Here is a 25956-nt window from a genome sequence, read left to right on the forward strand (position 1 = left end):
ACAGAAACTCTTTCAGTCTGATTTGCCCCGGCAGATATCACAACACAGAGATCACAGATATGACATGGGGCTTCTCAGCTCAGACTAAGTAACTGCTGAGCAAGATCCACATGAACAAGTTTAGGTAGCAGAAGGGAATCACTGCCTGCTAGCTTATCCCCTCATTGCAAGGTAAGTTGGTAAGTACATTGTGTCACTCGTGTAACTAGCCATGAAATACGGCCTTTTTGACAGTGGAGGAGGTAAGTGATAGCTTAAATTCACACAGAAGTCAGAGGTCGCTGCTGGCTGGTTTACAAAAGGTGGGGTGAGAAGGGAAAAGTTCAGAGCAGCTTTTTCTTTCTGCACCATAGTTCCTTATAAGTGTCTACATCTACCAGTAATACATTTGCCACTAGGAAAAACAAAAAGCTGATGACCTGGCACAAGAAGCAACATCAGCCCTGCAGGAACAAGGGAACTCCTCCTGCAGAGTCACTTTCACTTGTCTGTGAGACGAGTAAAACAAAGCCTGGCAGCAGCACACAGGAACACAGCAATCCAGCCTACAAAGGACTTGCAGGTGTCTAAAGATTTCTGATCTGGAATTGAAAGAGAAATCCCTCTCTGAGCCATGAGTGCAACCACAAAGATTAAAAAACAACCCCTGTGCTGAACCCTTCATGACCAGAAAACAATCAATTTGGGAACAAAGCAGTGAGATTTGCTGCAAAGACAGGAACTTTGTGTTCTTCCATTGATGTGACAAATTAACTTTTTTCTTAACACTGCATTACTGACCTCTCTCCAGAGCATGATAATCATACACAAACTTTAGATCAGTAACCAAACAGTAGTTTTATTTTTTCCTTATACAAATGCCAAATATCACAGCCATAGACATAAGCAAAAAATTGTTCCAAATAAATATGACAGCTTGGTAACAAAACACAGTAATTATTGTATAAATGGTTTAACAAATGGTATTATTGCTAGCAGAATAAGCATCTCCAGGGAAAAGAGGATTGAATACATAATCTGGAAATAGATTAAATATATATATATAATATACTCAGTTTATTGCTTGGATAGATAAATATTAAAATATTTGTGCACATCACTGGGAACGAGGCACTTATTCAGGTTAGTATAAACAAGGCCACTTTTTAAGTAAAAGGAAAAATGTTAATAAGCCTCCAAAACATCCTGCTGAAATCTGAAACCTTGACGCCATAATTAAAAAAAAAAAAAAAAAAAAAAAAAAAAGCATGTTGTTACAGATGTATTTATAGTTCACTGAATTGTAAAAAATCCAATTTCTTAAGAATGGGACAAATCCAGCACGCCTTACTGAAAACATTGAGATTTTTTCCCAGCAAGAGGACTTTGGTACCTGACTCATGAATCTCACTCATGCTTGTCCAATTTTTCAGTGTTTGCTTTGTCCTTTTCTTGTTATCACCAGTTTGCACTATTATTTTATATGTTCTTAGAAAAACATTAGTCAGATTATCCCCATCAACCTAAATATTTTACAAAGTTGTAATCAGACACTATTCAAAGCAGTGATCAGGTTGTTTACCGGGCTAAATATTTGGCTTGTAGAACACATGGGTTTTGATGTGATTTTATAAAAAAAAAAAAAAATTATAAAACGATTTTGCCTGCAAGCACCTTTAATGATATTTTGGCCTGGTAAAATTCAAAAGCAGAAAAATAGCTCTACTGATAAACACCTAATTTCTGTATTTTATATATATATTTTTAAAGAGTTCTCTGCTTATACAAAACAGGCATTTCATAAATATTAAAATGTTCTATTATTTACATGTGTCCCATTCTACTGTAGAATCACTGGCTGTTATGATCCAAACATGTAGGTTCTAGGAGAGAAATTCTGCTTTTCTCATAGTGATGTCACACATAGGCACAAAGGCAAATTTGATCTTAGTGTACATTTGCAACTTAGTGGTGAACTTACTAAATACAAAAAGTATCTGTGGGTTAAGTCTTTGATCAATCTTGCACACATAATACACGGATCACAAAACCAGGAACTTCATTACAACAGCAAATCGATGTCAGGTGACTGGGGGAAAGGTCTAAAGCACTGGGCATGGCTTATGGATAATTGTTTCAGGCTAGAACTCGGATAAATTAAAATAAAAGACAACTGCAAGAGTTTAGTAATGGAGTTTGACCCTTTGGGTGCTGCAAACATCCTTCAATTAACCTGTCTAATCACCGTCTTCAGGAAACCTAGAAAATGTAGGACAGATTCTGACCTGATTCATTTTGTGAAAAGCTGATGAAATCCTATTAAATAAGTGAAGTCATAACAACACAAATCCAGAGCAAGAGATATTAGCATGAGTCTCTCTGTGGGCATATTCACACTCTACCATGAATCATAGCACAGATATTCCTAACCTAGTAGAACTCCATGTTCCTGAGTCTTTATTGCTCAGAGGACAACTAGGAATTACTAGGTCAGGTCTATCTTTGTTGACTGACCCCCACAGCCAGGCCAGGAAGCCTTCTGGATGATTTTTTTTTTTTTTTTTAGCTCAGAGGCAGCATTATGTGCTTACAGGCTGCTTTCAAATAGAATCCTGCTCAGCTCACTCAGATCTCTGCAGCATGATCCCCAGAACACCAAATGCTAAGTGTATTGGGGACTGCCTGTACACACAACCACAAGATGGTGGAAGAGGCATTTTAGCAAAGTCTCAACATCCTAATTCAGATTTCATATAGTTTATATAGTTCAACCCTATTGAGAACTCCACTGACTCCAGTACTGTTTGACAATCTCATGGACAGTGGGATCAAGTGCACCTTCGACAAGTTTGTAGGTGACACCCAGCTGTGGTGTGGTGTGTTTGACATGCTGGAGGGAAGGGAAGCCATCCAGAGGGACCTGGGCAGGCTTGAGAGGTGGGCCTGTGCAGACCTCATGAAGTTCAACAAGGCCACGTGCAAGGTCCTGCACCTGGGTGAGGGTAATCCCAAATACAAATACAGGCTGAGTGGAGAATGGATTAGGAGCAGCCCTGCTGAGAAGGGAGTGCTGGTGGAGGAGAGGCTGGACATGACACGGCAATGTGCACTTCCAGGCCCAAAAGTCAAACATATCCTGGGCTGCATCCAAAGCAGTGTGGCCAGCAGGGCAAGGGAGATGGTTCTGCCCCTCTCCTCCACTCTTGTGAGACCCCACCTGAACTGCTGCATACAGCTCTGGGGCCTCCAACATAGGAAGGACGACAGCCTGATGAGGCAAGTCCCAAGGAGTGCCACAAAGATGGTCCGAGGACTGCAGCACCTCCCCTATGAAGACAGGCTGAGAGGGTTGGGATTGTTTAGTCTGGCCAAGAGAAGACTCTGGGGAGAGCTTAGGGCACCTTCCAGTACCTGAAGGGGGCCTACAAGAGAGCTGTGGAGGGACTTTTCACAAGGGGATGTAGCAATAGGACAAGAAGTAATGACTTCATGCTGAAAGAAGGTAGGTTTACATATTAGGAAGAAATTTATTATGAGGGTGGTGAGACACTGGCACAGGTTGCCCAGGGAAGTTCTGGATGCCTCATCCCTAGAAGTGTTCAAGGGCAGGCTGGATGGGATTTTGAGTAACCTAGTGTTGTGGAAGGTGTCCCTGCCCATGGCTGTGGGGTTGAACCATGATGATCTTGAAGGTCCTTCCAACCCAGGCCATTCTTGGACTGTATGACTTAAAGGGCTTACACAAAATGTTAGTGTGACAAAAGGGACATTTCCTGAAGGTTACATAGCTTTCATAGCCAAGGATTTGACAGGGGCAGAACAGGTCCCATCTGGATAAAAGCATCTTTGGGACAGAACAGGTCATGTCTGGATAAAAACTGACACAGGACACTGCTGATCCAAACTTGTCATGTTACCTAAATCAAGAATGCTGAGAGAAAATTAGAAATACTCTTGCAGAAGTAATCACTTGTTAAAAAATACCCAACAATGACCCAGCATGTTTGTCAAAATGTGCTATGATTATACAGCAATAAATACTACTTGATTCAATAAAATGTTAATTTTTTTCTTCACTTTTTGCTACTTAGTATGGCAACTAACTATGCTGGATTCAATATCATGATTCCTAGGCTCAGTTCAGCAGAACCCTGTCCTCTGCATTTTGAATCTAGCTATCATTTTCTCTAGGTACTGAAATACTAATGCTTGCATTTCTCAGCAGTGGACATGCACTAAGAAATAAAATTTACCTTACAACACTTCCATGATCCATTATAAACTTAAGAGGACATAAGCATCCAGTGCCAGTGAAAACCAAAATTTTTTTCTGGATTTGTTGCATTCTTTGGCTCTATATAAACATAAATAAGAAAAAAAAAGTCTCAGATTAAATAGATGAATCGGAATTTGCAGGGAGGAGTATGTATTGGATCCTGTGACATGCAACTGTTTATAATGCTATGCTGTATAATCTAGCTGTCTTTTGAAAAAGTTCAGTTACATATAAGTAAAAAGAAATAAAAATAAATCACTGGTACAGATTAAGTGAAGTCAAAAACTTACAGGACGGAAGATCCATGCCAAAGGCATTCCATCACCTTTCAAACTATTTTGTAGACATTGAGTTTTTTGTGAGAAACAGTACAAAATTTAACAGAAGAGTGTAAGGATTAATCCTCTCAAGTATTATGTGTTTCTGAAGAAACAGATGTCCTCTCTTATTGCAGACAGGATATATAGCACCTCTGTATTAGCTTCTTTTATTTTGAAATGTCAGAAAATACAAAACCACAACAATTATCTCTCCCTTACAATGCAGTCCCTTGATTAGCTGCTGAAGATTAGTTCATGGTATAGGGATATCAGCATTTCCTTTCGTGCAAAGTGGGAGGTTCGGTTCAGCTTCTTCTAATGTTGATAACGGCAGTAAGAGCTCAGGATAATAAATTTCAAGTACACCTAGAAATACATGAACTCCTCATGAGTCACCATTATCTGCTGCTAGAAATGTGCAGTTCAAGGGTTTTTTTGAGGCACTCTGGAGGCTCTGGCTTGAATCCTGTGGTCTTGGAATCAAACCTCAGAGCTGTCGTTGCTGTAATTATGTGGTAGCATCATTGGCTCGTTGCTGCCCGACTCATTTGTGCTTTCCTTCTTGTCAGAATTTTGTTTCCATTTTAGCAGCAAAACGATAATTGCAATTAAGCAGATGGCAAGGAAAACAGCAGCAGCTCCACCAATGATTGTGACTATGCTGATTCCTGCACTTTGGTTACTCAGTTCCCTGGGGAGAACACCATTGACCGCAACCTCCCTCTGAGGCACCTGTTTCCTGCTGGTGCGATCCAGGGCTATGTGCTGTATGTTCGTTCCTCGGTTGTTCTCTACTCCAATGTCTCTCGCAAGTTCTGGTGCCTGCTCAACTCCCCTCTTCTGCCGTCTCTGTGCGGAGCCTCCTGGGCTCCCAGCGCTGAGGAGCGAGTGGTACTGGTGCTCCACGCTTCTTTTGCCAATTCCGCGGTTAGAGTTCTCCTTGGAACGCACAGTGTAGATTGTATGGACGTACCACTCCCTACCCAAAGACACCTGGGAAGAAACATTTTTTGTATTATTTAAACACACACATACACAATCTGGGCAGTGCTAAATGCAGAAGAAATGAGTCTCTTTTCTCGACAAGTACTTTCAAAATCATGCACAGCTAACCCCTGACTACGTGCCAACGTGCACCAGAGGAGTCGTGTTTTCTGCCAAAATTTTCAGAGGGGTTAGTCTCCATTCCTCTCCATGGTCAGACTCTGTGGCTACCAGGTGTAGATGAAGAAACCTGTGGCCTTAGCATGGTTTTGATACTATTAGTACCAAAGGCCATACAAAGTATCTTTAGCTGTGGATGGGCCACAGAAAAGGACCTTCCAGGCCCAACCTACCAAGTGATTAGGCCATGGCCCAAATTCTGTCTAAACATAAGAAAGCAATTTTTTATTGCAAGGATGGTTGAACATTGGAATATGGAGCCTGCAGAGTCTGCTTCCTCAGAGATGTTCAAAAGACAACTGGTCATGGTCCGGGGCAACTTGCCCTAGGTAGGAACAGTCACTTTCCACAAGTCCCTGAAAACTTCATCCACTCAGTGGTTGCATGGGTCCCTTCAGTCTGTGTGAGATGATACTGCCTTCCTTGAATTTCTCTCGTCTTTCCTGGATACATACCAGACTTGGCCTCTACAAGGTCCAGTAGGCTTGTCTGAATACTGTCTTAAAGCTACTGCCTGATAATTTGAATGGCTGCAGCCCAGTTCTGTTATTTTGAGAAATAACACATGTTCTATTTTACTCTTGTTTTTCCAAGTATTTTTCAGGATATACTTTTGTTTCTACATATTCTCATTTTTTTGACAGAAAGAGGACCAAAAGTTGTGGCACTGGAATCCATGGGAATGGATTCTTCCTATAAAAAATGAGGTTTCATTTTCCTAGGGGCAGATTTTGAAACTATTTTTATAGTTGTAAGTTACGTTATAGTTTTAAGTTTTGTTAAATACTCTAGTGCTTGCAATGGGATCTTTAATATTGACATGGCCAGAAGTAGGATCAAAGTCTCCTCCATCTTTTTCCTACCAATTTATACACCTGAGTTGTGCATGCAGTTTTGCAAATACTAGAGACAAATAGTGAAGAGACAACTCTTGGCTGGGTTATATAGATCAAAGGGCTGAATGCACATAGCTGAAGGATTATATATAATTAATTAGTAGTTGCACTTTTTAGTTCTCAATTTTTAGGCTTTCCAGTGCTTCACACTGTGCAAGTTTGCAAGGAAAGAATTGTACAGAAAATACTGAGTATCAACTTGATTTTGATGAAGTACACTATAAATGCTTATGATTTTTAATTTTTTGACTTTGACAAGTGAGATGGGAAGCAATAAAACAATGCTGTATAACAAGAATCTTATTCTTAAAAGAAACGTATAAGAACAATTTGCATAATTTCTGATTAACCTGTGGAGTTATACAAGAGAAAAGCAAGAGTATCCCTACAGAAATACTTTAATAAGTTTTCCAGATTTTATATCTAGAAGTTTCTAAGCATTTATAATTGTGTTTGACTGTCACTGGAATCAGAATAAATCTTTCTATTGGCATTAATTTGACTTAAAGTTAACAACAGTGCTTGTACAAGTATTTCTTTCTTGGTTCAGTACTCTTGCTAAAAAGCTACAGAAATCATACCTGAAACAGAGGAGTCGAGTCTACTTTAAATCCATCAGAGCCTGGCTGTTTAACTAATGGAATTGCTTCAGGATCATCTATTGCAAGTTTTGCATTAAAAAGTACATTTCCAAAGCTTGTGGCTTGTGTCTCTGGCTGAGCTTTGTCCTGCATGGAGGGGAAAAAAAGTTTGTAAAATATTTATTTATTTCTTCTAGGAAAAACTGTTTCAGTATTTACTTGCAATGTATAAATTGTGTAGTTTACACATGCTATTTTATGCAATCTTGGGAAATACTACTACAAGAGAGAAGACATGAGAAGCAGTTGTGGTCCCATCTGACTTGTATTAACTTCTATTTAATCTCTTGCCTTTCTGGAATAAAAGGAGGAGACACTAGAGAACAACAACACCTATACTTCTTAAATAAGAAAGATACATAAATGTGGTCTGAAATTAAAGTAAGAAGTCTATCTCCCAGTCTAAAGAATCTACATTTCATTTCATTTCATTTCATTCCATTTCATTTCATTTCATTTCATAATAGACAATTACATAAATTTGTTTAGGGTTAGGGTTTAGCTAATGATATAATCATCTTACTTAAAGTTAACTCTAAAAGTTGGGCATCAGGTCTGTAGTTACCTGGGGTTATTCTATAGTTATTTTCAGAAAGGAAATTAGATCATCTAAGCCAACTTTAGAGGTATCTCTCTTTCCCTATGGACTACAGAGGCAACCTGGATGACTAACTTCACACTATACACTAAATTTTAGATGGCTAATTATGAAACAAATTCCAATTCTTCACTTGCATGTCACCTAAGACCCTCTCTATGGTCTGTGGATATAGACAATGCAGAGAAAAAGCCCATCTTGAGATTCTAACTTAGGTCAAGCTCTTAGTGAAGGTAGTTCCCAGAAAGATAACGAATAGAACCAGGAGGGGAAATGGCAAGATACTGCCTCCATCAGTTCATGTTAGCCTGGAGCTTGAGTCAAAAATTTGGGGCTGTGGAGAACATTTTAAAGAACAGTTGGGTTTTGGATAAAAGACGAGTTGGAAAAAAAATTAAAATATATTTATGCATCCTCCCAGAATTAGAACACTTACCACAATCTTAAACCTGTACAGAAGGGATGGAGAATCAGCAAGGCACCCATATTCAGTGTTGGATGGATTATATTTGGGTACATATCCATCAGCTCCCGTGCACAGGAAAACCTTCTCGATGCTACAGTAGAAGGAATCACCCAGATTCTGCACTGGATCCACCATCACCCGACCATATATGACATCACCTGTGAACAGTGCACACAGTTCACATCCTGTTAGACTGGAACATTTAGCACAGCTCTGAGGCTAAGCTATTAAAGCCTTGTCAAAAAGCTTAATGCAACAAGCACAAACACTTATGCCTATCTTGTTTTGACAGCAACAGGATCCTGATGGTGTGGAACACAAATTAAATGTGCATGATCTATGTACAATTATACCTTCTGAGAAAGCAACATCACTTTCTTGCCCAAAGCCCATCGATCCATCAGAAAGCCACAGTGTCTTTTTGGAGAGGAGGAACATCTGGGTGTTCAAGCTGAACTCAGCAGCCACTGGGTCACTGACCTAAAACCACAAAAGAATAAGGCTCTTCAACAAGTACTTTTTAATGAAAAAAACATAGCATGATCTTAAACTCTTAAACTCTTAAAGCATAGCAAGATCTTCTCTCAGTGTACATTACTGATCAGCTCTGCATATCCACATGCAATAATACAGTTTAACAAAAAGATTTATTGGTACTAGACATATATTCCTATGTATTTTATATGCAAACAACCTTTGGAATATCTGCATCTGTGATATTTGATAGTATTCTTCGTTAGTTTCTTTCCACCACATTTTTCCAAATCCTAGCTAAGGAGGTGTCAAAGGAAACTTATGTGTGGGGGTAACATGAGGAAAATGCTTCCCTCAAAAACTTGTCTCTGACTCATCACAGCCTGTTTCTTGATCCCGTTTTCATTCTTACACACAAGTCCCACCCCTGCTTCTGATCCTCTGTCAATATTTGAAAGCACATATTGCTGAGGATTTATTTGCAAGTATCAGTTCTTCTAATGGGCTGCAGGATATCTCAGATCATGCATGTGAAAATGTGCCAAACCATTTGAACATCTTTTTATGCTAGTATTTTTATCTTTTTATGCTAGTATTTATCTTTATATATTTGACACAGCTACCTGTGGTTCTTCCTTGATTACATGAAAAGTATAAAATAAATCAATACTGTCAGCAGTGGTTTCTCATGGGATCGTATAACATAGAAGGCAAACTATAAAGGAATATGGCATAATAAAAGGGAAATAATACAGTGAATAGAAGAACTGGGGGGAGCCTAAAGTTCAAAAGGATGCAAGTACCTGAGGAAACAATGTGGAAGACACACATATCTCAAAAAAACCCCCCTAAAAAATGGAAGAATAACAAGAGGCCACTAAACAAATAAAAAAATGCTAACATATATATGTATATTTATGTATATATATGTATAAGTGTGCGGACAGGAAGGAAAGAATTCGACAAAGAAAACATTCTTGCTGGCTCATGGGCAAGGGTCGATTTCACAGCAACAGGATCTGGCAACAGGATCTGGCAAGAAGAATGTACAGCTCAAACCTTTTTACAAATGGAGTGCTACTCTTCAGAAAAAGGAGCCATACCACCGGAGCCTGTGCACAGAAAAAAGTAATTCCATTCTCTTGGAATGCTTCTTTCTAAATGCCTGGAAAACAGGCTGTTGGGTTGTAATTCCACAAATACTTGATGAGCACAACTGGTTTCCAGCTGTGTTATTTATGACAGTACTTTAGGTGTAATTATTTTCATGGGCATTTGAGACATTTTATGTAAGAGTTCATAAAAAACCTAATCTGTGAGGATCTGCTGGTGAGAAGAGTAATTGTCAATTTATTCTGCCTATCTGCCATGTCCATCAAACTGTGCATATGGATGATGTGGGGACAATGCAGATCACCCAGGGGATCAAAGCCCATGTGATACTTGGTACCTCAAGGAAGAGAGCACTCCTGAGACTGGTCCATCCCAGGGCAACAAGTATCCTGACTATGGAAGGGCTTCCTTCAGGAAATAGTCATACACATTGAAAGAAAGGAGATGCTGAAAGGATTGGGATAAAACAAAGCTTGGAGATGGAATGCTGTTCATATTCAGGGAATTCCAGAGTGAGACAGTGGTAATACAATCCTCAACAGTGTTCCAGGCTACCTGCTTCAATCAGGTGCCATTGAGAGAGGAAAAAGGAGATATGCAGATGATAAATGTTAAGAAAGGAAATGTTGAACCAAAATCTCCAGTACGGAAATAACAAATACACTTTCTTCTTGATTCTCAAAATGGTCCTCACTTGTGACCAGTGAAAACAATTGTGAAGGAAATCAGAAGAAAAAGTTTCCAAGGAAATGAAAAGCCTCATACTAAAAAGCCCAATAAGGTAATTCAGTATGGGAGCTGGAGCATTAGACTAAGAACTGGGGAAACAAGTCTTGTCCTGCCTCATCATTTTATCATCAGAATTTACAGTCAAAAGTAATTTAGGTCCAGTTGTAACACCTACACTCACTTATTTCAGAGAGTCACAGAGTGATTTGGGGTGGAGAGCACATTTAAAGATCATCTCACCCAACCTCTCTGCCATGGGCAAGGACATCTTCCATTAGACCAGGTTGCTCAGAGCCCCATCCAACCTGGCTTTGAGCATTTTCAGGGATGGAGGATCCACAACTTCTCCAGGCAGCCTGTGTCAGTGCCTCACCACTCTCATTGTAAGAAGTTACTTTATATCCAGTCTAAATCTACCCTCTTTTAGGATTGCTTAACCTACCCCTCTTCCTGTCACTGCAGCCCTTGGTAAAAAGTCTCTGTCTTTCTTCTAAGTCCCATTTATATATTGGAAGGCCATAATAAGGCTTCCTAAGCTCATTCTCTTCTTCAGGCTGAACAACCCCAAATCTCTCAGCCTTTCTTCACAGGGGAGGTGTTGCAGCCCTTGGACCTTTTTTCTGGTCCTCCTCTGACCCCCTCTAACAGGTCCATGTCTTTCTAGCACTGGGCACCAGAGGACTGGATGCAGTGGGCCTGTGCAAGGTATCAGGTGTTCCCTAGTCTAAGGACAGCATCCTTCAGTCTGATCCTTCAGTCTTCTGTTTCTTACTTGTAAAGAGTGGACACCAATGCTGATTCAGTTTTGCAGAATGACTAAAAAATCTTAGAGGTGAAGTGGTAGATACTGCCTACTGAATTTGTGCTTTTGTATTGCTCCTTTTTTGGGACCTTCTTAAAGTCCACATAGTATTTTGATGTGATCAGATTTAAAAATTATCATAGGCCACAGAACTTCCCAAGTCCCTTTTACTATGAGTATCTCAAGAAAAAGAGCTGGTCTTGGTTTGAAAATTGTTGTTGATGGGGGTTTAGCTAGCCACAGTCTATGACACTTTTGCAATTTTGCACCTTATGCCTATTTTGAACTGATGTACATGAAACTTCCATATATTGTATTATTGAAGCCTTATCTGGTATAATAACTCCTACAGTATCCATTTATTTATTTATAATTCTTAGCCATATCTTTTACTTTTAGGCTACTTCTGGATAAGAGTTAGGCTTCTTTCTAAGCTACTTTGACCATTTTGCAATGATTTTTGCAGGTTTTTTGACCTTTCTTTGAAATATCAACATCTTATTGTTTATACTAGTATCAGGAACAAGTTGTGGTTTAGCATTGCTATGAATTGCTTAGGAGTCCCTAGAAGTAGATTAGAAATGCCAGACAAAGGCTGAAGTGCTGAACTAGTATAAATTCCCCTCACCCATTCCATTCAAACTTCTTCAAAATGTTGAAATGTGGTTAACTCTGAGAAGGCAGGTTTCACATCAGATCATGTATCATCTCTCTTCTTTGCCAGGACTTAATGCCCTATCAGGAATCATCTGTTCTCCCACAGGTGGCATAATGCCAAAAGAAAGCATAAAGACTGCATACATTCCCTTGTGTACTCTGGCTAAGTCAACAGAAAAGTGATTGTGTACCCCTGACTGATATGGATTTATTCTGTAAGATGATTTAATAGCATAATCTATGCTATTAATGAGCATGAAACCACAGCCACACTATTCCAGTATTAACTGTATTGGCTCCAAATAACAGAAATGATACAACTTCCTCCTTACACATGCCAAAGTCACACTAGCCCTTTTGATAACCTGGAACACTGGCAGTCTAAGTTCTCTTAGCCATCCAACATGACCCCCAGTTTTATTTTAAACCAATGTTTTCTACAGCAGAATTAATGTCTCCATAGTTTGTTCCCAGCTACAGAGCTTCACAGCTGGGCTTTGTGAAAGGTATGCTGTTTGCCTGTTCCCATATGTTCCCAAATGATCCATATTGCTATGGATTGGATTTGTTTCAGTCACTTTTGTGAGTTTTAAAGCTAAGCATTTTACCAGTGTTGCCTATCTACACTTCCCTCTACAGTCAGTGAAGGAAGTTCTACTTTAGGACTGAATGAATTTTCCTCTGGATGTTCCCTCTTAATACCAGAGACCTAACTCTGATTTTGTGTCAGATTAAACCCTTCTGGTAATAGTTTTATATTTTCCTAATTACCTGATAAAACTATTTACTACCAAAGCTAAAAGACAAAAAAAGAATTCCCAGATGTTACCATCACATCACAGTAACTCTCCCCTAAACCAATGTCAATGAGCTTCCTCTTGGCTATCAAAGACTGGACATGAATTGAGGACAAAAAACCATTTGTGCTCCTACTTCAGTCTTTCCCAGTTGGGTAAAACTGGTTATTTAGCAGGAGAGGAGTATGTGTTGTCCCACCAATTTAGGAATGCTTTGTTGATAAGCAAGTAAATTCAGTTTCTAGTACTATTATTACAGGACCAACAAATGGGACTCAAATTAGAAAGGAAACATGACAAGGAAGTCATTGGAATGGTACCTGCTGGAATCGGATGTCCAGATCAAAAGTGATGGGCTCTCTAGGATTGCAGATCACTGGCAGGCTGTACTCCTGATGTGGGGCAGTGGTACAGGCTATCAGCTTCACCGTGTACATTCCAGAATAGTCTCGAACCTGGACACAGAGAGAGAGGAACCTGTACCACCAACATCCCAGCTAACAAGCCGGGACAGAAGAAGCCTTAGTGACAGCTGAGGTTTTACCGCAAAGTCTGAAACAAAGCTCCACTGCTGGACTGGCTGGTTGTAGGTTGGCTCACTTCGGATGAGGCTGAGGCTGAACGTGAGGCCCGGGTGATCAGCTGACAGAACCATGGAAGTTAGAGATGAAGCTAGAAACATGCCAAAGAGACAGATTTCTCACCTTTAGTGTTTCATTGCAAACTCTCAGAGCCTGAAAAACATTCCCAATAATTCATAAACCACAATGCCTTAGCCGATGTTAATACCTTCACAGGGCACTGGGTTTTATTAACTGAAATTAAAATCAATTAGAGTCAGCTCAGCTGGGCCTCCTTGATTCTCATTCAGGTGTCTATTAAGCAGCTGCTTTTGGGCTACACAACGAGAACTGTATGAAGAATAAATTTAACAGACAGTCAAAACAGCGAGAGTGGAATGGCAGAGATCTATAATCCCTCCTGTTTTAAACTTGGAATGTCAACCCAGGGAAACACAACATAATTTCTCTTAGTAATTTAACACTTTTGTCTCTGCCTGATAGGCAAAACCAAACACACTAGAGGACAGCTGAAAAAAAGTAGAAGCACCATGAAGGAGTTTTATGGGTTAAAAACACCTGAGTTAAACTAAAAGAGATTTCCTATTTTTTTTTTCTCTTCTCACTGTTCTTCAGCAGATTTAATTTAGTTAGATAATCTTTTCCATGGCTGGTATTCATGTTCAGATTTATGTCTGTAGACAGAGTCTTACACCTGTAATTATTCTGAATAAAGGCAGTGGGGTTTAAACAGATTAAATTGCAGGAAAAGGTCCTCAGCAATGACTAATTGAAAGTCAGTGAGAGTGTTATATTAACAGAGTCATACAGTGTCCATACAAGACTTTTTCTTGCTCTCTGAAAAAGGTCTAAATATCCTAGAAAAGCTTCAAGTTAGAAAAGAAATTTTAATGTTATCCAAGTCCTTAGGGCAATACATGTAAATAGTAATTATAACAATGGGGTTAAAACCATGTATCTATAAATCCCTAATGCACACAATGGCCTAGATCTTCATCCTTCATAACTCAGGCTCTTGATCAAGTGCAACTATTTGCCTTCCATCAGGTTCATGCATATTTCAACAAGTTTGACAACCTGAGTACAGTCATCAATGACAAGTAAGGAATCTCAAGCAGAGGAAAAATCTGTATCTGAAGAGCATAATATATTAAAAAAAAAAAAAAAAATCAGCTATCAGAACCAGAAATAGACAAAAAATGAATAGTAACAAACTTGGAAAGGTGTGAATTTCTGTAGTACTGCTAAAGGGTAGGTTACACTTACCAGGATGGGACATAACAAACAGACCATGAAACCGGGCTTCGGTCTTGAAGTTGACAACCAAGCGCCCCTCTTCACTGATGCGCATGCTGGTTGGGAACAGGGAACCTGCCACCACAAACCAATTAACAAGAGTGATCCACTTGCAGGGGACAGAGGAATCACACTCCTGTGAAACACCAGACCTTGCCATGTCACATGTTTGGGGAGGCCCACTGGTACTTTTTGGGTTGACTCCAGATTCTCCTCAAACAAGAATTTACACAGCAAGGCCTTGAGTTTTCACGACATGACATAGCTTCCAAAGCATATAGGGAACTTCCCTCCAAAGTCATGCTTCCACATGTTACCACGGACCCCCACAGCTGATGTAGTAGTCTGGGCTTGGGTTCAGGCAACAGCATGGTCAGCTACCAGAGCGGGGTCTGCAGAAGGAAGACTTTTGTTTTCAGCAAGTATTCAAGCTGAATTCTACCAATGAAAGCTGCTTCAGAGATACCCTTTATCAGTGCCTCCCTGCCTACTGTGCCAAGGCAGCAACCACCAGCATTAGTTGCAGCAGCTGGTTGTGACTTCCACAGTAATCTACTCTAAGCTGCTGCAATCTGTGAAACTCCTTCTGACAGGCTTTGCATGTCATGTTGGCAATTTTTGGCATGAATTTGGCAGAAAACACAGGCCTTAGGTATTCTAATTTCAGATTACAAGATCTTGTTTACATGTCAGAAGTGGTTTACTGCTGTAGCTTGAAGGCAAGACCCTTTTTCTCAGGAGTTCTGCAAAGCTTTAGAGCTCAGGTATTTCCTTCAGCACTCCCTTACAAACAGCCAGTGATGTACCACCATTCTGCTTGCCAGGAAAAAGAAGGAAAGAGGAATGTTCCCCCATGAATTTGCTGGAAACCTAACACACCAGTGTGAATGTATAACACCTGTACAAAATCATCTGTACCAATCATATTTCTTGGTACAATGGAAATATCTATATCTCCATGCATGAATTAGGGCTTTAGAAGACCTTGACTGCTTTACATGTTACTTAGAATTTATGTAGGACTACTATATGAACTGACAGTTATGGAAAGAACAGGAAATTAGTTAACCCCTCCCTGCCCAGAAAAACAACTTCTCAAAAAATACTACCCAAATGAGACTGGGATATGTTGGGGGTTGTTTTGCTCTGGTTGTTTTCAGAGGGAACTGACAATGTTCAGCACCTCCAAAGATGTGGCCATCAGCTTCTTAAACAGAAACAAAAAAATTAAAGCATCAAAGATGGGAAACGCATAGATGCACCACGTAACTGTTGAGACAGAGGATTAGATCTGGTTGTTATTTGGTGACTAGCACACCACATGATTTGTGGCATGTGGCTTATTCTTTAGGGATGGCATGACATGTGCTTCATTCTTCATGCACTGTAGATTCCCCTTGCTGCTCCTCATTTCCTGCTCTTAACATAAGGACAGAAATGGCATAGCAATGATTTCTGTAGTTCATATACAGTTAGTAGAAATAAAAAGTGATTTTAGGTTCCTAGGAGTCATGAAATTGTGTAAGTCTATGTACATAATTACAGCTGGTGCCTGTATTCTACTTTAGGCTGAGAGAGATAGGAGACACCTGAAGCTTAACGCTGGGAAATATTAAGTAAATTTGCATAAAAAGAACAATGCAGCACAGAGATGTAACTATATATTTTAATCCTGCACATAAATCTGTATGTCACTATTTAAAAAAAATAAATTAACTTTTTTAAAAGATAAATTCTGCAGTGATAGAGTTGGACTTGTTGACTAGTTATACTCACGAACATTTACTGACATTGTCTAATACATTTACAAAATGTCTCACAGTTTACTACTCTCACACAGAGGACAGGCCTCCATTATACAGTTCTGTTGAATTCTTTTGAATGTTTCATAACATTTTCAAAATATCACTAGTTTCTGAAACCGGCCATTCAAAGTAAGAAAAAAATGTATCACAGAAAACTTCAATTATTTTCATTAAAGAGCAAACATCTTGTGTGCCAAAAGAATTTGGTTACACAATGTACCCTGAAGTTCTGAGTAGATAGAAATGTTTTAATTTTTGCATGTGTACTTCAGATGCAACAATACAACTGTCTTTCTTTGCAGTAAAAGAGCTGATGTCAACATTACATGATTTTCATAAAAACTCCAGCAGAGACCTGCGAGTGCTAGGAAATGACAGACTGCACCTGATAATAAACGATAATTTTAGGTTTTTGTTAGTATTGGAATGATTGAAAAACCATCTTACGGTGTGCAAATTATAATCTTAGTAACAGAGCACGAGTTCTATGCCAAGAAGCCCAACACCGACCTTGGAGCTCTGCTTCAGGTGGGCTGCCGATCCCATCCTTCCACAGGATGGCAGTGTCATACACGAAAGTCAGCCGGAGCTCTGACTGAAGGTCGAAATGCTGCCAGCCTCCGACGCCCACAGGAGAGTGGAAAACGTAAGAGACGTACAAAGGGACTCTCAGGGTGACATAGGACTGCACTAGGTTGAGAACCTACAAAAACCAGAACTGTGTATTAGGGTTAGCGATCGTGAATGGCAGCATCGCACAGGTAAGCTGAATGCAAGAGAAAGGGAAGACAACTTGAAATAAAATACTGTGACTGAATCTAATTCTCTCTTTTTGCAAATTATAGATGAAGTGAAAACCACGTTTCAGTGGTTTTCAGCTGAGCTTACATCCCTTCAAGCTTCATCTTTGTACTTCAAACTGATAAAACATAATTCCCTCAATTTTGATTCATAATTTTTGCTCAGTTTTTTTTAGTCAATATACAACATAGCTACTAATGAAGGCACTAGAAATTTTTCAAATATCCTTTTTCATTTGCTCTATGGTTTTGCCTTAACCAACTCTTTTGCTTACATTCTTGTTACTATCAACTAAGAAACACTTCTGCAAGATGCTGAAATTGCTCAGATGTCATTGCAAGACTGAGTCCTTGGACTCTACTTAGTCATCTCTGGAACTCTTTGTTCCTATGTGCATGGCTAACACACTTCATGCAAACACACAAATCATACAGTTCCTCACTGTCTGGAAGAACTAAAAATAATAAGCAAGTTGATATGGATTTAAAAATAGAGCCTTTCTGTATATATTGTACCAAACAATTGTGCTGGAATTATCAAAGAATTAAATATTTTTCATGTATATTTTTATGAAAAAAGGGCAAGAATAATAGTTTCTGTAAGCTGTCACCTCTTAAGATAGGTCTTACATGGATACACGGATCTAAACTTCTCTGAAGAGACTTCGCATTTATGTTTGGTTACAAATACTTTGTCACTCACATATCTCTGACTCAAAATGTGCAATCCCAGATCCTTTTAGACCATTCTGGATTTTCTTAGAAATACACATGAAGAAGACATTGAGATCATCTCCTAGTGGGAAACTTTTCAAAGTCATAAAAGTGGTTTAATTTTCATTTAGTTCCAATAGAAATTCCATATATAAATTTGCACATCTGAACATTTCCCTTATTACCTCACATGCTTCAAAAGAGTGTTTTACACTATCAAAAATCCCCAGCATTCAAAGAAGTTTACAAGCTGTGTCAAAGTCAAACTGTTTCTGGGTTCAACCAGCAGCATGTCAAGGGGCTGAATGCCCATCACCTTACAGCTGCTTTACAATTTGAAATGACTGAAAAAACTTTTACTAATATAATGTAACTACAAATTTACTGCTTGCACTGACTAGAAACTCTGGCCTAATTAAGGACTTCATTAAGGCAAATGTTCATAGTTGCCACAACTCACTTTCACGTGTGACACTCCTTGATCTACACACTATGCTACCAAACCCCTTTCAACTTGTATAGTTTGACTCATTCCATAATATGTGCTAGCATTTAGACAGTAGTCATTTGGAAACACACAGTATCACAGAATCAAAGAATTGTTACGGCTGGAAGGAACCACCCAGTGATCACCCAGTCCAACCCCCCTGCCAAGGCAGGGTCCCCTAGAGCAGGTTATACAGGAACATGTCCAGGTGGGTTTTGAATGTTGCCAGAAAGGGAGACTCCATGATCTCACTGGGTAGCCTGTTCCAGTGCTCTGCCACCCTCTGTGTTCTTTCTCGTGTTGTGGTGGAACTTTCTGTGTTTTAGTTTACGGCCATTGCTCCTCACCCTGTCACTGGGAACCACTGAAAACAGTTTGGCACCACTGAAAAGCAAAACACTATCACAGATTGGTAGATGAGATGCTGCAGTTGTAGATTATATTAATACTTCTTTGTTGGTTTTACATAAACACAATCAAGAGCTTCTATTTGGAACAGAAAAAAAAAAAGCGTTTGGTTCTCTCTATATATTGGATGACCAATTGAAGTTAGACAAAAATATTATTATTTAGTACCATTTAATTTGCAAATTTATCTTTGGGATACCTGCATGAGTATCTGAGCAGTTATTTTGGACACAGATTTACTAAATTGTTCCAAATAACAACATGATATTCTCACTTCTATAAAAAAATATATAGCAATGATGCAGCTCTCGAGTGTCTTATGATTTGCTTTTGATTCAGGGGTAACCTCCAAAATTTGTCATTTCCTGGAGCAGTATCAAGAACTGAATGAATACATTCGATTTATAAAAAATGCATTACTATTGTAAGACAAACTGTGTTGGCTTTTCTCTCTGCCTTTTTGTTCTACATCGGCATGCTGTACAGTAAGAATGAGACACTGAAGTCAGAGATCTGAAATTTAGTTTGCTTACAAGGAAGAGACAGAAGTATGTGGAAGAGGATTTAATATATATCCATTATTTTCTTAAATAGAAGCATACATAATGCTTAATGATAGAGACTAGAATATCAAAGTGAGAATTTAATGACCTTGAGAATTAGAATAATAGTAGTGAGATGAAATCTTATAACTTGAAGTATAAAGTAATAGAAACCAGTCACAGGGATTTCTGGTAGAAATGAAAGACATTCATTAGACACAATTGAGGGGAAAGAAATTTTGTTAGGTGAGTTGATCACATCATAACTATGACCTTCCTACCCCTCTCCATGTGCTATGATCCTAAGATAAACAGAGGAATGGGGTGGAAATTAGAAGCATGCATGCCATTACACAGAGCACTAGTGAGAGCTTATCTGGAACAGCTTTGATCATCCATGCTTGAAAAAGTCTTATTTGCATTGTAGACTGCAGAAAAAGAAATCAACATAATCAGAGGAATGGCAAAACTATCTGATGAGAAGAGTCTAAAATAGCTGTGTTGTTGAGCCCAGTAGGACAAAGGCTGAGAGGGACGAAGAATGCTGTCTATATACATCAGAGGACTAAGTGCAGAGAAGGGCCACTGATGATGAAAGATAATGCTGACACGGGAACAAACGGGCCTAAGATGGCCATGACAAACACAGCCTAGAAATCAGAAGAGTTTCCAGCCCTCAGTGTGGTGGCATATGACAAGATTAGTGAGGCCATGAAATCCTGTTAAGTTTTAGATTAAGTTTACTAGTGTTGGAGTGATATTATATAGACTTAAGGCAGTGGTCTGGATAGGGTGATGCACAAAACTCCTTCTAGCTCAGTACCTTATGACATGTCAAGCTAAAAAACCACTCCTCCTTCCAAGGCTTTTCTTGACTTTCAATGTATCATTGTCTCTTCGGGTGTACTGTATATAAAACAATCCATTAATGAGGTTTGTAAGCCACATTTTAGGGTTTTCTTGCCTCCATTCAATGAGACCATAGTGTTAGAGAGCCCAGCTTCTTTGTACTGGCGGAAATCTAGTAGCAAATTTACTAGGACTAGCTACTAGGAAATCTAGTAGCCCCCTTCTGGGGCAAATCTGCCAGAAACACTGCTCCTTTGACATTACCACTGCTCTGTGTGGAAATCTGAAACTCTCAGTTTCTAGGACTGTAGAATTTAAAGGCTCTTCCCTTTTAGTAAAACCTGCAAGAGGTGTCTGGGCAGCAGGGCTGCTTGCCTCAGCCTGGGAATTTATTTGTGTACTCATGTGCTTCCATCAGTATTGCTGCCCGGACATGTGATTCATGGCATGGAGAGGGAGGCAGGACTTCTTTCTAAAAGCTCATTGAATATTTATGCACACAAACCCTTCTCCAGGCACTCATGGATTTGCAGGTGTGGGGGTAAACCTACAACACTGATAGTCAGAGAATTACTGAATAAATAATTCTCTCTAACAGTAAATGAAAACTTTTAAGAGCCTGTCATTCCTACAAGGGGGAATCTACTCTTCTGTAGGCAGAAGAGAAAAATCTGAAGACATGCTATATGAAAGGATCTTTTTGATATAGTGAGAATAAAATAAAGAGGAAGTCAACTGCAGAGGAAAGCAAAGTGAGCAGACACCTCCCCGCCCCCCAAATGAATATATGGAATGTGTTACACAGATGGAGGAGTCAGACTTCTCCAGCCCTCCTAATAATGCTGTTTAGAAAAACACGAGAAAACATTCTTTCCATTGAGTTGTCTTTCTTTTCCAGCACTGCATGCAAAGCCTTTTGAGAGTAGCCAGCTGTTCATTTTATATCTCAATGTGACACTGATGAAAGCAAAAGGGTAACTTAGAGCTGTGTAAGTGTAGGATCAGCGTAGCTGCTGTGGAGGGACAGGACAGGTGCATTATTTATCTATGCATCCTATGCACAGGAGATTTTACCAATTGCACTGAAAAAATTACATTTGGTAACACTGATTTTAAACAATAATAAGTGGGTGTGAATTTTAGTCTTCTGATACCAGGAGAGAAATACAGACTACAGCTACACCCCATATGAACTGGGGAAATTGTGTCTAATACTCCATAACAATGCCAGGTCTGGAGAACCTGAGAAGACAGAAATTGTTCCAAGCAGTGAACAGACTCTTACAGATAATATCTGGAAAAATTTAGAAAAAAAATCATCAAACAGTGTACCTCAAAATTCACGTGTGTGAGAGAAGAACATGATTTATACTGGACATTGGTCTAAGAAGTAGAGCTTCATACTTTTTTTATTTTTGGTAAGATAAATTATCACTGAGCATAAGGTCTGTTTTAGAATACTGACAATTCCCATTTAAGACTTAGAAAGTATTAAAGGGACTTTCTGTAAGTGTTTTTCTTTTCTTCCCCTTTCAGATGCAATCTGTCAAACTTCATTAAGTAAAAAACACAATTATTTTGAGCATCTGTCACGTAACAATTTAGAATATCTACAATAAAAAATATTTTCAGTAAAGAGTTTGTGGCATGGACTCTGTTCTACATTTATAGTGTGCTTTATTTAGCTGCCTTACATTTCCAGAGGGCAGAACTAGTCAGAGTGTGTGTGTACAGTGATAGTACTGATAAAATCAGAATCAGACATTAGAAATAACACATGTTCATGTTTTATTTTGTGTATCTCAATGAAACAGACTTTATGTGAAAATTGTCTTTCTACTTTCCAAATTACCCTAAGTCTCATTTTCTATTTCATTTACTTGCTGTGTCTGTGAATTTGAGTCACAGGAGCTTAACAATGTTATCAATTAACTGTTTACACAATGTCAGTATGGCAAAACTAAGATTTGGCCCCAAGAAGACACCCAGACAGGTAGGTCACAGGTGAAATGCAAAGCAGGTTTGTTTAAAGAAGTCTGAATGGAGAAGCGAATGCAATACAGCCTTGAAACGCCAGTCTCTTGAAAAAATTTAACCTCTGACCTTATTACGCAGCTGGTGCATTCACTTTATAGTATGTTTTTTCTTCACAGCTTACTAAAAGCACATGTTTGCAGCTAGAGAAAAAATGTTTGTCTTTTAGTGAGGTTCTGTATCAAGGGAACATGAGTTGTAGAGTTTTCTTAAACTTGACTGGGTGGCTAAAGTGAATACAAAAATCTGAAAACAGACATTTCTGTCTGTTTGCATTTTTACAATATCCAGTGAGATTTTCAGAATAGGTGAGTTTTCATCTTAAAGTATGATTTTGGTAAAACTAGATCCAGTAAAGCTGGAAATATACTGTTTCTGTGTAATAAAAACCTTCTGCAAGCTGCCTTGTATAAGGTGCAGCAGTACATTAGTGATTTCAAAATCTGCAGATGGGATTTTGAAATGCTCAGTGCCATAACATGTGTAGCATAAATGTGAACTGAACATTTTGGAAGAAAGACATTTTCAGTTTGGGCCAAAAATAACTAGTTTTTGAAGAGAAAAAAGTGAACTGCTCAGCTATACTAAATTACCATAGTTTCAAGGTACAAATCTACACATTCAAGTACTTAATATATGTTCTTCAACTTCTTGTTCCTGTAAAAGACTTGATTAACAAGCTGTTGTTAATAAAATTAGTGTGAATGGTAATTTCCTTGCTTCCCTATTCCAAGTCTGGAAATGGACTGTAACTATGGAAAACAACATCCATATATAAATACTTGGCCAGAACCACACAGAAGCCTTCATATGCCAAACGGCCTGGCTATAGCAAACTGTTATAACAGTAGGAAATGAGATGAAATGATACTTCACACTCTATCAAATAAGTGTAGGCCAACACTTCAATATACACTTTATTGAAGTACGGTCACTGGCTTGGTTTTCACTGTCTCATTTTTTGCACTTCCTTTCATGAATATCTGTCACTGTTTTAGAACCTGTGTTTCGAGAATGTGAGATGTCTGTAGTACTTGACTCTCACAATGTCCCCATGAAGTAAAGTCCAGCCTTTATTAGCTACTTGAAAATACAGGAAGATTGCCCTCAGGTAGGTGAGTTCCCCCTTTTTAAGGCCTATACATATCCAAATGCAGACACTGAATTTCAGACTTTGACTGCAGGTTGACCTGAAGAAAACTGCTAATCACCAAAGCTGACCTTAACTTTAACAAGGACATATCTCTAATCCAAATTACTTAGCTAAATTTAGAGAGGAACAGGTCTTTCTTTTTATTTTTAAATAGAAGTTCTTTAAACTGCACATCTAAGTCCATGTTTAGATACACAAATGCCTGGTTTCTCAGCTATGGGCAGACCCCAGGAACAAACCGTCAAGCTGTACACTGAAAGGAGGGCTGCATCTAGCTCACACAGGGTTTGCTCATGCACAGAATAATTGAGAAAGAGAGTGGGTCACAATCAAAAGGCCTCAAAGGGGAAAAAAAAAAAAACAAAAACGAAGACCTTCTCTGTATGTATTATGACAGTTCATGAGTTCATGGGAACTGGCTAAGACAGCTGCAGCCTTCAGCAAACACTAGGAGCTGTGCCAGAAGAACTACACCAGCTGGAGGTCTCCCACCTCACTTCTTGCTTACTAAAGTTCATCTTCTTCCCCTACCATAGCAGGAGCTCCCATAAAGTGAAGGTCCACATCATTTAAGACATTGCCAGTTCTTTTTGTGAAATCTCTCTGTCTGAATCAACATGGCTGTCTTTGTTTGACCATAGAGGTACTGGAGAACTAGAATCAAGAAACAAAAGTATGAACCTAAAAATCTAGCCAAAGTATCTGGTAAATTCAAGATATTAAATTTGCAGTGGTAGCAGGATGTAGTAAGAGTGTTTTTGTTATTTATCTGTTCCGTCTGTATAATAGAATTTAAGCTTCCTTTGTCTGCTAAAAAAAATGGTGAAAACCATAGCTGCCAGCTTTCCTCTCACAGAAGAGGATTATTAATTGTTCACTGAAGGAGAAAAAAACAACAATGGTGACAACCACAGAGATAGGGCACTGACTGCCTCCCCTCTCAGCTGGAGGGGGTCATGTGAAGATAAAGACCAAACCTGGAGAAGAATTAAATGGAGGTGGGGAAAACAGGGAGGGCAGTGAAGCGCATACCGGCTGTGGGGCAATGCTTCACCGCTAGAAGTAATTCAGCTTGATATTTCAACACTGTAACCTTTTATCCATAACCCAGAAGGCACTAAAGGATGACTCCAGCTGCAGTTTCATGGCTCTCACAGCTCATGTTCATCCCTCTCTCCTTGTAAACGAGAGAGCTAACAAAAAGTACATAATACTTCTGAAGCCTAAGGAAAGCACAGCTCTCTTCTCTGGCCACATTGCCACTTATGCATGTCCTCCAAAACTGAATACACAGGTTCCTCCAATTTACTAAAATATTAGAATGGTACTTATTTCCTCCTCTGTTTATATTCACACAGACATAAATAGTTTTTGTTTAGATACACATTTGTCTAGTGCAGCTATTCAGCCTTTTCTCTAAAGGAGACAGAAGTATTTAAAATGGAAAAGATGCATACCAGGTCTTCCTTCCTTTTCACCGAGGGAGAAGTGGCTTGCATAGTTACAGATGCTTCAAGTTCTGTGTGCTTATGTGCTTATGGCTGTGTTGTAAGGGAAATAAGAATATATGCAATAAGCATATCGCCTGGGCATAAGGAGATAGTCAAAGGAATGATGAGTCAAAGAAATGAAGAAATTAAATTATTCTAAGAACAGTGAAGACTGCTGTCAGTTTTATCTTGTGGGAATGTGTAAGGTTTACATCCCACACTTGGATGCCGGCCCTTTCCCTCTGACAGGTTCATAGATCTAGTGGAATGCACCTGTAGGAGGATCTGCTTTCAGAAGAGGCCAAGTCCAAGCAGATCCTGGACAGTGAGCTTCCAACATCAAGGTAGAGAGCTTGAACTGGTCTCTGGAACAGACAAGGAACCAGAACTGATGACAAAGCACTGAAATGACATATCCATCAAGGCCTCTGTATCTGAGAAGGGCAGTAGCTTCATTTTGTTGTCATCTTCTGATTTAGAGCATATGATCTCTAGTTAAGAGGGGCAGAATGTTGGGAAGTTAGCCAAGTGCTGAAGAGCTCCTGGTACAATTTCCTGTCAAGCAAACTAACTGTGTGTTACCTGTGAACACCCACAGAGTAAGGTGGACTTTAGGCATGTAATTGTAACAAAATCAAAACAACAAAAAAAATCAGTTTATCTGATCAGATATCTGTGTCCATTGGTGACTACACTTTTAGTAGTAAATTAGGTCTTTCATTGCACATGCCTATGTTTCTGTGGGCAACGATGCACTTTCCACATCAGCTTTATGCCATTTGGGACTAACAAAATAAGAATTTGTGCAAATAAGTCTACTGAGGTCTCACAGAAGATGGATCCCTGGCAAAATGTCAAAAGAGCAGAGAAATTAAGGCCATTTCA

General features: G+C 39.2%; 1 protein-coding gene across 1 annotated transcript in view; it reads right to left on the minus strand.

Moving 5' to 3' along the window:
- Window positions 1–812: 812 nt before the first annotated feature.
- The window catches only part of FREM2 (FRAS1 related extracellular matrix 2), a 122904-nt gene continuing 97760 nt past the window's right edge, over window positions 813–25956 (minus strand). Inside the window, exons 17-24 of the mRNA XM_069011859.1 lie at window positions 17105–17297; window positions 14760–14864; window positions 13457–13584; window positions 13233–13367; window positions 8694–8820; window positions 8311–8498; window positions 7217–7363; window positions 813–5568 (exon numbers count right to left, since the gene is read on the minus strand). Coding sequence (XP_068867960.1) covers window positions 5056–5568; window positions 7217–7363; window positions 8311–8498; window positions 8694–8820; window positions 13233–13367; window positions 13457–13584; window positions 14760–14864; window positions 17105–17297 — 1536 coding nt within the window. The 3' untranslated portion in view covers window positions 813–5055. The remainder of the gene's footprint in view (window positions 5569–7216; window positions 7364–8310; window positions 8499–8693; window positions 8821–13232; window positions 13368–13456; window positions 13585–14759; window positions 14865–17104; window positions 17298–25956) is intronic.

This window comes from Aphelocoma coerulescens, chromosome 1 (genome assembly GCF_041296385.1).
Source record: "Aphelocoma coerulescens isolate FSJ_1873_10779 chromosome 1, UR_Acoe_1.0, whole genome shotgun sequence".
In the NCBI taxonomy this organism is placed as follows: Eukaryota; Metazoa; Chordata; class Aves; order Passeriformes; family Corvidae; genus Aphelocoma; species Aphelocoma coerulescens.